Below are 13,782 nucleotides of genomic sequence, written 5' to 3'. Positions count from 1 at the left end.
ATGGAAAATTCTAAAGGTCACCCAAGTAATTATTAGAATAAACAAATTCAGTAAAGATGCAAGATACAAAATCAACATACGAAATCATTTGGGAGCCTGTGGCTCCTGGCTGGCTCAGTTAGTACAGTATGAGACTCTTGATCTCAGGGGATGTGAGTTCAAGGCACATGTTGGGTATGGAAGCTACTTTAAAAAATAAATTTATAAAAACATGCTTATTAAAAAAATCAGTTGGGATTCTAAAAACTAACAACAAAATACCTAGAAAAGAAATAAAGAAAACAATCCCATTTACAATAGCATCAAAATCTATAACATACTTAGGAATAAATTTAACCAAGGGCAAAAGATTTATACACTGAAAATTATGACACTGATGAAAGATTAAAAATGGCACAAATAGGGGCACCTCGGTGGCTCAGTAGGTTAAGCCTCTGCCTTCAGCTCAGGTCATGATCCCAGGGTCCTGAGATCATGCCCCACATTGGGCTCCCTGCTTGGTGGGAAGCCTGCTTCTCCCTCTGCCCCTCCCCCTGCTCATGATTTCACTCTCTCATGCTCTCTCTCTCTCTCTCAAGTAAATAAATATAAATCTTTTTTTAAAATGAATCAGAAGAATTAATAATGTTAAAATGTCCATAATCTCCAAGCCATCTATAGATTCAATGCAACCCCTACCAAAATTCCAATAACATTTTTTACAGAAATAGAAAAAACAATCCTAGAATTTGTATGGAACCACAAAAGACCCCCAAATAGCCAAAGCAATCTTGAGCAAAAACAAAGCTAGAGGCATTACACCTTTGATTTCAAACTTTATTACAAAGCTATAGCAACCAAAACAGTATGGTAAGCTGTTTTGTACAGCTTACTCATGTTGTACACAGTGGTCAATATTTGACAGGGGAACTAAGAATACTCAAAGGGGAAAAGATAGTCTCTTCATTAAATAGAGAAAAACAAATAGTCACATGCAAAAGAATGAAATTGGACCCCTATCTTACATCATTCACAAAAATTAACTTAAAATGGGTTTAAGACTTTCATTTAAGACCTGAAAACGTGGGGTGCCTGGGTGGCTCAGTGGGTTAAAGCCTCTGCCTTCAGCTCAGGTCGTGATCCCAGGGTCCTGGGATCGAGCCCCACATCGGGCTCTCTGCTCAGCAGGGAGCCTGCCTCCCCCTCTCTCTCTGCCTGCCTCTCTGCCTACTTGTGATCTCTGTCTGTCAAATAAATAAATAAAATCTTTAAAAAAAAAAAAAAAAAAGACCTGAAAACGTAAAGCTCCTAGAAGAAAACAGATGCTTGACACTGATCTTAACAATATGGTGGACACGACACCAAAAGCATTAAGCAGCAAAAGCAAAAATAAATGAGTGTGACTACATCAAACTAAAAACCTTCTGTACAACAAAATAAGCAAACTATGGAATAGGGAAAAAATATTTGCAAACCATGTACCTAATAAGAGGTTACCATCCAAAATACGTGAAGAATTCATACAACTCATTAGCAAACAGTAAAACAATAATAGTTTTTTTAAAAATGGGCAGAGGACCTGGATAGACATTTTTCCATCCATACAAATGGCCAACAGGCACATGAAAACATTAGTCACCAAGGAAATATAAATCAAAACCACAGAGATATCATCTCACACCATAATAACATGGCTAGACAAGAGATATCAAGTGCTGGCAAGGACAAGGAGAAAAGGCAACCAACACCTGTGCACTGTTGATGAGAATGTAAATTGGTATAGCCACTATGAAAAAAAGTATGAAGATGCCTCAAAAAACTACATGATTTAGCAACCCACTTCTGGGTATAGATAGAGAGGAAATGAAATCACTATCTGAGACGTCCATAGTCCTATGTTCATTGTGGCATTATTCACAATGGCAAGACATAGAAAAAACATCAGTGTCCATTAATGGATCAATTGATAAAGAAAATGGATGAACAGGGGGAAAAGGAATGGAAAAAGAGTTATACATATATAACGAAATATTATTCAGCCATCAGAAAGAAGAAAATCCTGCCACTTGCAATATGGTTGGAATGGAACATAAGGGCATTTTTCTAAGTGAAATACATGAGAAAAACAAATACTGTATGATCTCACTTGTATGGAGAATCTTAAAAAGTTGAACTTACAAAGAGTAGAATAATGGTTGCCAGAGGTTGAAAGGGTGGGAGAAATGGGTGAAAAGGAGCAAATTTCCAGTTATAAGCTGGGGATATAATGTACACGATGGTGACTATAGTTAACAATACTGCCCTATATACTTGAGAGTTGCTAAGAGAGCAAATCTGAAATGTTCTCAACAACTCCAACAACACACACACACACACAAAAGGTAATTATGTGAGGGGATACAGGTATTAACTAACCTTACTGTGGTAATCATTTTGTAATATATATGTGTATCAAATCATCATGTTGTACACATTAAACACACAATGTCATATGTTAATTACATCATTATAAATCTGGAAAAAGAAGAACATTAAAAAAAAATAAAGAATAACAAAGATGATCAAAGAGAGGAAAATGTATTATCCTTAAGATGCCATCAGGTCCTCCTAAAGTACAGAATTCAATGAACAAAAGAAGTGAATTTCTTATACCTTCTTCTGCACTCCTCTGAATGAATTCAGCCCCCAGTAGTGGCTATAATATGAAGTATGATTTCATTTAAAAAATGAAAATCTCATTTATTAAAAAATAAAAAATTTCATCCCATTAAAAAAAAGGAAGGGCAAGTCAGAAAATAACTTGCAGGATGCCTGAGTGGCTCAGATGGTTAAGCAAATGCCTTTGGATCAGGTTGTGATCCCAGAGTCCTGGGATCAAGTCCCATAAATAGCTCCTTGGCTCAAGTGGGGAATTTGTTTCTCCCTCTGCCTCTCTCTCTCTTTCTCGAACAGATAAATAAAATCTTAAAAAAAAAAAAAATTCCTTACGATCTTAGGCCATTTTCATTAAACTCTACATATTTTAGAAAAAAAAAATAAAAGTTTTCTTTAGACGTACTTGACAGGAGAAAAATCAAAATCAATCTTTGATCTTCTGATACCTATTACATTTTTAATAACAAAACTGGGGAAAGAGAATCCTTCAGAGCTCTTTCAGTACCAGATACATGTCTATCCTGTGTTGAACAGCATTATATAAGAGATGAAACAAGAATATCTACTTTGGAAAGGACAGGGTGGCTCAATCGTAAGTGCCTGGCTTCCCTTAGGCTTGGGGTCCTGATCTTCCCATTTCGTGCTCCTTGCTCTACGAGGAGCCTGCTTCTCCCTTTGTCTGCCTCTCCTCCTGCTTGTGCACTCTATCTCTCTCCTGTCTCTCTCTCTCAAATAAATAAAATCTTTAAAAAAAAAAATTAAGAATATCTACTTTGAATCAGGCACTAAACAACAGTAAGCATGCTTTAACAATCACATAATAGGGGCTGACCTAAATTTTCTTTACCTTAAAGTTATCTTAATTATTAGCAATCATTATTAGCCAAATCAAAAATATTAAAACAAATGAGGAAAATCCAAAGCAATGTCCCCAAAAGTAGGAAGAGTACATATAATAAATTGATGGGTAGAACCCAGAAAAGAATTATCAAAAGCTCTCTGATTACCCTGGAAGGAGACCAAAATTCAGAGCAAAAGTCTCTTGGTTATTTTTGAGAGAGGTCAGATCCGACCTCCAGTACTATGGGGAAGGTAAAAAGTCAGACAGGGCAAACAGGTGCATCCGGTTGGCTCAGTCAGTTAAGCGCCTGCCTCGGCTCAGGTCATGATCCCCAGATCCTGGGATGAGCCCCCAAACTGGGCTCCCTGCCCTGCAGGGAGCCTGATTCTCCCTCTGTCCAACCTCCTGCTCTCTCTCTCCCTCTCTCAAATAAACAAAATCTTAAGGGGGAAAAAAAGGGCAAACAATAAGCCAACAATTCAAGTTGCTTAAGTATTGTTTCTGTTTATACAACCAGCAACTTAAAATTATAAATACAAACTTGTATGGAATTAATTTTGTCTCCTTCCACAGATACGCTTAAATTTTTGCCTCCCGCCATTACCCCCTTCAGTCTTCCTTTTTCTCTCCTCGCTAAACACCAAAGCATATTTGAAATTAGTTTTTACCCTTACTTCAACTCTTACCTAAGCTTTCATTTGAAAATCAACCTGAATGACCTGACTCCAGGTACAAACTGAATTCTTCTAGCCCTAATTAAATGGTAAGTAATATAAACAGGTAGAAAAATATAAATACAAGGGGATTATCTGTCATGAGTCCATAATAAATATTAAGGGTTAATTCCCCGACAAGAAGGATGAAATAAATTACCAAATCTACTTTAACGACATGTCCTAAAGCTAAAGACTTAAAAGTCAAGAAACTCTGGAGGATTCTGGCTTGAAACAAAGGTGAACATTTTCTGGGTGGTGGAGATAGGAGTTATTACTTCCTTCTAATAATTTTTCTAGTCTTCGAACGGGGTGGGGGAGGAGGGTGTGAAGTGGGAAGGAACTAAAACGAAAAGCCGCTGCAGGTGACGGTGCAGGCCCAACACCAGGAGGTCAACCTTTATCAGTCGCCACTGTCCCTTTAGCTTCGAAGACCAGGGAAACTCGTAATGAGTCACCCAGGCCGGGCCCCACCTTGCTCCGGCCTTCCCCCTCCTCAAGATGGCAGCAGGCGCGAAAATCCGGGGTGGCGCGCGCGCGGCACTCTGGGAGCGGAAAAGGGGGACCGCGGCGGCGGCCGAGCCGGAAGAGGAGGAGCCGGGCCTGGAGGATCCGTCAGTGTCGCTGCGGCTGCCGGTGTTTGCGGGTCGCAAGGAGCGGAGTCTGGCGGGCGGGGTGTGTCGCGATGCCGGAGCTGGCGGTGCAGAAGGTGGTGGTTCACCCCCTGGTGCTGCTCAGTGTGGTGGATCATTTCAACCGGTGAGTGGGTGCGCGGGGCGGCCTATCGGGATCGCCGCTGCTGAGTCACTGGCACGCTGGGACGGCGCGGCGGCCGCCGGGGCGCTGAAGGGCGGGGGGGCGGCACAGCCTCGCGGAGGGGCCCGGACCAGCCTCGGATCACGAAGCCTAAATCACCAGGCCCGTCCCCCGTCCCCAGCCGTCACTCTGCGGCCCGGACTGCACGTTCCTTTTACCTAAATCCGCACGCTGCCAGAGTATGGGGGGGAAGCTTCATTTGGTCCTGATCCCCCAGGCCTCGTGCCCATCGGTCACCTCGTCCTCCCCTTTTCACCAGAAAGACTCGGTGCCTCGTGGGAAGGCCTAACAAATTTGCGTCTCTGTGCCTGTGAAAGCTGTCACCAAAATTCTGGTCTCTGCGGGGGCTCCCTTGAAAAGCTGTAGTTCCTAAGCAGGAATCTGTTTTGATGGTAACCTAAAATGTAGATTAGGTGTCAAGCTTTTCTTTTAAAAATGAGAGCCTGAGTAGCTTTGGGCATTAATAAGCTGAAACATCCCATGGATGTTTCTTCTGCCTTCCCTTCCCTTGTTTTGGAGCTGTTCGTCCCGCTGGACCTGTTACACGTGTTCATAACTTTTACACGGAAATTACTTGAATTGGCAAGTGTAAAGGCCCACTTGGGAGCATCTGCTATAAAGTCAGTTGCGAAGTGCCTGTTGTCTTGCAGCTTGCCTCATTCAACCATAGCTAATAAAACAGTCACGACTCCATGAGGTTTAGGGTCCCCATTTCCACAGCTTTTGCATGCATTCCCACTGTAGTCGCTGTCTTTCTCCTTTGGATACTAGAGGTGCTAAGGGAACAAGCACCATTTCAGTTCTATTTGGAGGACATAGTGCACAGACACTGCTAACTGCTGTGTCATAAGAGATGTGGGGTTTTTAAGGGGGAAAAAAAATTGTATTTTTGTAGACCAAAGGAAAAGCACATGAGTGTAGAACTTTCCTTTGATGTGTGACAATTCCGTGCCTCAGACTTCCCCCCAAATCAGAACTACCATGGATACAGAAAGCTTCATTTTAGTCAAATCCCAAATTTAGTAAGCATTTATATATTTGCCAGACTGTATGTTTAGAAGAATAGTACAGTGAAAACAGTGACTGTTAAGAAACTATAGTTCGGGGGGTGCCTGGGTGGCTCAGTGGGTTGAAGCCGCTGCCTTCAGCTCAGGTCATGATCCTGTGGTCCTGGGATCGAGCCCCGCATCGGGCTCTCTGCTCAGCAGGGAGCCTGCTTCCTCCTCTCTCTCTCTCTGCCTGCCTCTCTGCCTACTTGTGATCTCCGTCAAATAAATAAATAAATAAAATCTTAAAAAAAAAAAAAAGAAACTATAGTTCGTTTCACAGTGGCCTCTGTCTTTCCTTTGAATGTGGAATTGTATTTTGAGACACATTTGCTACTGGTCAAAGGAGACTACAATTAAGGTCAGTGAAATGAGATCGTATAAGTGAAACACTTGTAGCTCTCAAAGACAGAAGTCACTGAGAAGGTTTGACAAGTAGATAGAAATTCTGTTATAAACTCTGTGTTACTCATTCAGCCATCCTGCCAGTGTTACCAGTCACTAGCTCACTTCTGACTTCTGCCTGATTAAGCAATTCACGGAGACCACAGGTGGCACACGCATATCTCAGCCTCAGAACCCATTTTCTGAGCCCCTAGATGGTACAAAGAATTAGAACTTCTAGTGGGGCTTGTCCATGTGGAATAGATATTCCAAAGAATAACTGGAAAGCCACCCCATAAAAGTGGTTCTACTTCAGCATCTTTATCTCTGAAAATATTTAAGGATAAGAAAGTTGGGGAAAGTTCAAAGGAGAAAACTGTGAAAGAAAAAGTTAAAGGTGGCAGCATAACTTAAATGAAATGTACTTTTCAAACACCAAGTAACATTTTAAAACTCTTCAGATGTGGGGAGTTTTCATTTTCTCTATTTTCAGGTTCTAGAAAGTTTGAAATTTTTCTGAGTGTGTATTTCTTGCAGTCAACAGTGTAAAGACTGCCAATGTACAAAGTTGGTAAATTACCCATTATGTTTATTAAAATTTAATATTAAGGACTTACCTGACACTATTCTGTTTGTTTAGTGGGATTAGTTCCCAGGTAAACCAGATTGTATGTGTACCATTGATATTTCCCTCTGAGTATCTAATTTTTGGTTCAATATCTCTATATGCCTGTCAGACTGACCTTCTGCTTTTTCTTTCAGAATAGGCAAGGTTGGAAACCAGAAGCGTGTTGTTGGTGTGCTTTTAGGGTCATGGCAAAAGAAAGTACTCGATGTATCCAACAGTTTTGCAGGTATAAGCAAAATCTTAACGTTCTGAGCCTGGGCTAAAATGTCAAATATTTTCAAAATTAAAAAAAAGAAACATGATTTCTATTTTTACTCCAGGTACATGCCCCTGATTTCTATTTTTACTCCAATTTCTGTCAGAATTGCTTAAATATAGGAAGGCTAAAGGTTACTCACTAAACTGAGTAGTAAATATTTTAAATTTGCAAGCCATATGGTCTCCATTACAACCTCTCAGTTCCTCAGATTTTGTAGCAGGAAAGCAACTATAGACAGTATGTTGACAAAGGGGTGGCTGTATGCTAGCAAAACTTTATAAAAATAGGCAGCTCTGATGTTTGTAAATCCCTTCACATAGCCATGGTTATGGAGACCATTACTTTTTACTCAGTGTCATGAACCTTTACAAGAATGTATTCGTATTTTATGACTAAAGTAACAACAAAGAATAAAATAATTGCTCTACAATGAACTCTAGACTAGAGGTCATGAACTTCAGTATTTGAAAAGACCAAGCAGTTAATGTTATTTGTCAAAGGAAAGTATTAGCGAGTGATGGGACTTTTAGTAAACTGATGAGCAGGTGTCCATTTTAAAGGGGGAAAGCTCTCCCTGGCTCTAGCCAGTTGTTACCAGGTCTTCCAATTTCAAGAGAAGCTGGAAGTCTGGATTTTACATGAAATCTCCCAGTTTTTAATGAGAGCTACTCAAAAATAATTTTAATACCATACTGTACAAACCACTTAAAGTGGATCCGATGTGGCCTAGGGGTCCCCTAGGCTAGTTCTATCCATCACCCCAAACTAAATCTTTATTTTATTTATTTTTTTTTTTTAGTCCCTTTTGATGAAGATGACAAAGATGATTCTGTCTGGTTTTTAGACCATGATTATTTGGAAAACATGTATGGAATGTTTAAGAAGGTCAATGGTATGTCTTGATGTTTTTTAAGAAGGCATTGTGGCATTGATTTATGCGTGTTTTTAGGTGTGTGCATGCACCCAGGTACATGCCCCTGATGTCTTTTCATTCATTATTATTCCATTTTCTTCCATGTTGAGGGCTCTTTCTCTTAGTTATACTTAGGTAAGCATAGTCGTAGTAGAGGAATGAGAAGATAGAGTAGCAGTTTAAGGCCAGCTAGACCTTGGTTTGGGATCTAGCCAGCCCTCTGTAACAGAAAAGTGAAGAACTATCAAACAAAATCTACCTGCCCCTAGAGCCTAAGTACCATGGGGTAAATCTTGCTCTCTGTCACATGTATCATTTTCATTTTATTTCATTATAGCAACCATGTATGCTTTGGAAATGTTTATACCCACAATGTTTACAGTTGTAGTCTCTGTGACATACACTTGCATTTGTTTATGTGTTGCCTTGGAATTGTTTCCTAGTGTCATGCGTGACTGCTCTCAGCTAGTCTGAGATACAGATATCTCTGAATTTCCCTCACTGCTTATTTTCTGAGAATTCTGGTTTTCAGTTTTAGATTTCACAGGTCTGTCAAGATTTAAAATAGATGTATGGAATTTTGAAAAAGTAGAGAACATAAGGACTAGTGTTCTTACCACCTTTTTTGAGGGAATTCTACAGATCTTCATGTAACAGTTCAAACCCACTCATGTTTTCCTTCCCAGCCAGAGAAAGAATAGTTGGGTGGTACCACACAGGCCCTAAACTGCACAAGAATGACATCGCCATTAACGAACTCATGAAAAGATACTGCCCTAACTCAGTAAGTGTGCTCTATCTTTAAAACGCTTGAATGATATTCCTTGCCAGCTAACTTATATAAGAATCCTAGGAAGGATTCAGGTAGCAAATCATTTCATGCTTTTTTTCTAAACTGCCTGTGTTAATTGGTAGTGTTTTGTATAGTATACAATAACCCAGGATATTTAGTAAGTAACAGTAAATACGTATTAGGTGCTTAATCCTCTCGGTCACTATACAGGGTTATTCTCCTTACAATAAGAAAATTGAGATTCAGAATTGTTAGTAAGGTCTCCTGCTTGTGGGGGCCATGATCAAACCGTTGGCTCTCTTGATTCTGGCTTCCTCGTGCTTGATGACCACACTACCACCTCAGAGCTTGTTAGTGGATGAGGGTGATAAGAGCGGGGCAAATGGTGGGATTATGTGAAATGTAGACTCATTTTTGCTGAAAATTCCAACTCTTGTCTGGTTGAGTGAACGAAATAGCTTCGGTAATCATCATCAGAAGAATGGCTGTGATTATTCCTTATGTGCTTGGTGTGAGGTGGTTTGCTAAGGTGTGTTTTTCTGCCAGGTCCTGGTCATCATTGACGTGAAGCCAAAGGACCTGGGACTGCCCACAGAAGCGTATATTTCAGTGGAAGAAGTCCATGATGTAAGTCCTCTTCCTAGGAGCCAAGGAGATTAGATTTGCTGCTTATTGGATGATTTGGATTTTGTGTTGTTTTTAAGTCAACAGATCTTTCATCTTTGTTAACAAAGAGTAGGTTGTTGATTTTTGTCAACAGCTTGATACTATGTTTCTTTCTCCCTTGAGTTTCTGAGTCACCAAATCTAAAATCCCTTTTTACACATGAAATTGAGGCCCATACTCATCCTGTGATTGCCCAGAGATGTTCACAGCAAAGGAAATGCAGAGCCTGGTGAGCTTAGTCTTAACCTAATGCAGTTTCCACTGTTCAGGTCCTCTGCGCCAGCATTCCTTTCTCCTTGAAGATTTTCATTCCCTATAGATGAGCCAGAGGTTTTCAGATAGAGTGAGTCAGAGCTGCCTGGAGCCAGATGGCAAGACCCATCTGTATGATTTGACACCTAAATACTCAGCTCCACAGCATCTAATACCTGCTGCATGCTTTGGATGTAGACACAAAGAGGTTTCAGAATATAGCTTTTCTCTATTTCCAGAAAAACTAAACTCAGATTCTAGGGTAGCATTTGATGTGAAAATATATGTGTGTTTTGTCGTGAGCATAAAATTTTGCACTTGAGCTTCCTCTTGAATTTTCAGAGTCAAAAGTCTGAGGATAAACTCTGCCTTTGGATTTAGATATGTAGACTTTATCCTTATATTCAGTTTTTAAATCAGGAAAAAGATTTTAGGGTAACTCCCTGCAAATGTTCCTTGCACCGAGCTCTGTCCTCCTGTTTCTCTCGTCTTGCCACCAGAGATCTTACATAGAAATATATTTCCTTGTTGCAATAAGGCTTTCATTGTTGGTCTGGTACAGTTTTTAAAGTTAATTTTACCCTGTCTTTTTCAAAAAGGAATCAGAGGCTCTTACATACACACATACCCATGCATGCACACATACAAATGAAGATTTTAAGTAGGGGACAAAAGGCACATGAAGGCCACAACATTAAATCAAGCCAAGGAAAAATGAGTACCTGAAAAGGCATTCCATGTAGTCCTGACCGTTCTGGCAGGCATAATCAAGACGAAAATGGCACTTGGAGGATTCACACTGTCCGGGATAAAATAATTACTGCTAACATTTATACCACTTAGTGACTTTCCCAAGGTCTCGCTGCTGCCTTGCGGACACTTCACAGTCGTTACATACATCCAGCCTCTTCTGGCAGGAGATCTGAGGAAAGTTGTTCCTGAATCCCATCAGAAATCACTAGGTGATAACAGGGAGCCATATCCCTGAACGGACCTTTTGACTAATTCAGGCCACAGAAAGCTGGTTATTCTGACCGCATTGTTTTGGTGCTCGGGCATCATTTGATCTGAGGGACAGTAGGTGGTTAAAAGTTAGATTATCTGACACGAGCTGGCCTCCGGTACACGTATTCTGTATACTGCCTATTCTAGAAAGAACTGCATGCTTTAAAAATCGGCCTAATTGAGACTTCCTCAAGTGTCCATTCTCACAGTGGGCTTAAGGGATTATCAAGATTTTCCTCAGAAACACGGAGCAGCGCCATTGCAGTGTCAATCTGGAAGGCTGAGCTTTCAGAGCAAACCTCACCCATTTCTGCCAGCTCTTGGGAAGCCCGGTGTGCACCCGCGAGGTGATCTGACTGAAAGCAGAGGAATCAAAGTGTGAAAGGAACATGTGCCAGGGTGTTTGTAAGTAAATAACTACAGTTAAGCCTCCTCTCCCAGGATGGAACTCCAACCTCGAAAACATTTGAGCACGTGACCAGTGAAATTGGAGCCGAGGAAGCCGAGGAAGTTGGAGTTGAGCATTTGTTACGGTGAGCTGCAGGATGGCATCGGAATCATAAGCGGCCCAAGAGGCTCTGTTAGGAGTGGGGAGATCTGGGTTCCAGGCCTGGATCATTTCTAGAGTGTCTTGAGTCACAGTTTATGACCATGGATAATAAACCTTATCGGCAAAGGGCAGTGTTGACTGTGACAAGAACACGTGTGGGAAGGAAAGTCAGGCGTTTATTCTTGCCATGTGTATTGTTTAAGTGAAGGTAGCCAGTTGTCTGTGGAGAAGGTATGTTAGGATGGGTTTTTATTTTAAATACTATAATTGACTTAATTCGAAAGGGTTGTAGTTTTTCTCAATTCAAAAAGTTAGTCAGGATGGAAGCTTCTCACAACATCGTATAGATGCAAGTGAAAAAATGCCACCCTTTAAGTGAAAAATGGTTTCATTTTAGTTCTCTTTTTTTGAAAAAACGTCCCATGATGAGAAAAATACACGCCTCCAAATCAAAACTAAGGCAGTTTACAAAATGATGAAGTAACATTTTTCTTTTGAAAACTTGCCCTTCCCCACCAAGCAGGGTGTTTGCCTAGACTGTGGGAACCTGTGTGATAATATGGTGTACTGAGGCTTTCTCCTGCCCTTTCTTCTTGTGGGTTATTACAGAGACATCAAGGACACTACAGTGGGCACTCTTTCCCAGCGGATCACAAACCAGGTCCATGGTTTGAAGGGACTGAACTCCAAGCTTCTGGATATCAGGAGCTATCTGGAGAAAGTGGCCACAGGCAAGCTGCCCATCAACCACCAGATCATCTACCAGCTACAGGACGTGTTCAACCTGCTGCCAGATGTCAGCCTCCAGGAGTTTGTCAAGGCCTTTTACCTGAAGACCAATGACCAGATGGTGGTGGTATATTTGGCCTCACTGATCCGTTCGGTGGTCGCCCTGCACAACCTCATCAACAACAAGATTGCCAACCGGGATGCAGAGAAGAAAGAAGGGCAAGAAAAAGAAGAGAGCAAAAAGGATAGAAAAGATGACAAAGAAAAAGAGAAAGATAAGGAAAAGAGTGATGGAAAGAAAGAGGAGAAAAAGGAGAAAAAATAAAACATGTAGCTTTTTAATTTGTAAATTAAAATCTTATAAACTAACTCAGTGTGCCACTAGAGGGTTCTTTTTACTTTAAGTGCTTTTTAAAAAGCTGTACTGCTGAGAGCTCTCTGGCCTGGGTCATGCTCGCCGTGGCGGGAAAGCGAGTGCACAGAGGCACTGATGTCACAGCCGAACGGTGGCTTAGGCTGCTGTGCGTGGGGGATATGTTAGCTCAGACTTCAGATCTCAGGAGAAAAGTGAAGAGAGGTAAGCAGAACATTATTGGTACTCTTCACTCTTTTACCTGTAAAACTGGAAGTTGAATTTTCCCCATCTCAGAAGACTCTTGGGGTTGGTTTTTGGCAGTTTCCAGAATTGCAAAGTGGAGTGCATGAATTCCATAAGCCTTAGAACACCGAGTTCTGACCCCTCTGAACTCTGTACCCGGAGCTCTGGCAAGCTCAGGGCATGGGAGCCAGCTCCATATATTGTTTACCTTTGAAGATACAATTAAATGACTTGGTTTGTAAGTCTGTGTTCTAGTCGTTTTTGATTGAGAGTGATAGTTGTTTTCAGAAGCAGCCAAGACTTCGTTTTTAATTGAAGCTGCCTTAAAGAATTTAAACTTGCAATCTTTCATGAAGGAGAGTCTCATTCCTTTAAAAACAACCTGATGGTGAGAAGAACTCTCAACCAATCCCAGAAGACCTGGGTCCTAGTTTGTGTCTCAGGTCATCTGTGAAGTCCCTTGGAGCAGCTTTTCATAAGGGACACAGTTACTATAGTAGCTGCAGGCTTTGGTACCTTGGACCCCGACGTTAGTGGGGATGTTTCAGTGGATGGAACAAAGTTGCCCCAAAACTTCAGGTCTCCGAACAAATAAGTACTTAATCATTTGACTTCCGGGAGTCCCTTAGATACTAATTTCCTCTCTGGAGCAGATAGTTCTTTCATGTACCATATGGATTATCACTGTTCAAAAACTTAAGGATATAATAAAATGGCACTAAAACTAAGTCAGCTGACTCTCAGTAACCACTGTACAGTGTTCTAATGTGTCAAAGTTTACCAGAAACATCGATTTTTATTCCAAAGAGCTAGTGAGTGGAAAGGGGGAAGTTGACAGTATGATGTATAAATAAGGTTTTATTCTACTTACTAGAGGCATGTCAACATGAAGGGCTGACTTCATACTTCATGAAGATTCTGATCTAAAATGGGATGGTCAAGGAAGAACTGGAAA

At 41.0% G+C, this 13,782-nt stretch overlaps 1 protein-coding gene across 1 annotated transcript; it reads left to right on the top strand.

The window, feature by feature from the left end:
* The first annotated feature begins 4,752 nt into the window (after positions 1-4,752).
* Positions 4,753-13,069, top strand: PSMD7 (proteasome 26S subunit, non-ATPase 7). Its single transcript, XM_004744560.3, has 7 exons — positions 4,753-4,947; positions 7,197-7,288; positions 8,121-8,213; positions 8,921-9,018; positions 9,574-9,654; positions 11,392-11,483; positions 12,110-13,069. Exons 1-7 carry the CDS (start codon positions 4,874-4,876, stop codon positions 12,552-12,554), a joined length of 975 nt encoding a protein of 324 aa, XP_004744617.1. The 5' UTR covers positions 4,753-4,873; the 3' UTR covers positions 12,555-13,069.
* Positions 13,070-13,782: the final 713 nt, after the last annotated feature.

Source organism: Mustela putorius, unplaced genomic scaffold (assembly GCF_011764305.1).
Source record: "Mustela putorius furo isolate JIRA1106 unplaced genomic scaffold, ASM1176430v1.1 tig00000174_pilon_pilon_pilon, whole genome shotgun sequence".
In the NCBI taxonomy this organism is placed as follows: Eukaryota; Metazoa; Chordata; class Mammalia; order Carnivora; family Mustelidae; genus Mustela; species Mustela putorius.
The sequence above is the reverse complement of the archived record's forward strand: the minus strand, read 5'-3'. Positions and strand labels throughout refer to the sequence as shown.

Excerpts from the sequence above, each read along its gene's own strand:
- PSMD7 (XM_004744560.3), top strand. The coding sequence starts at position 4,874 with ATGCCGGAGCTGGCGGTGCAGAAGGTGGTGGTTCACCCCCTGGTGCTG. Across the intron at positions 4,948-7,196 it reads GTGGTGGATCATTTCAACCG|AATAGGCAAGGTTGGAAACC; the intron begins GTGAGTGGGTGC and ends TTTTTCTTTCAG. Across the intron at positions 7,289-8,120 it reads TGTATCCAACAGTTTTGCAG|TCCCTTTTGATGAAGATGAC; the intron begins GTATAAGCAAAA and ends TTTTTTTTTTAG.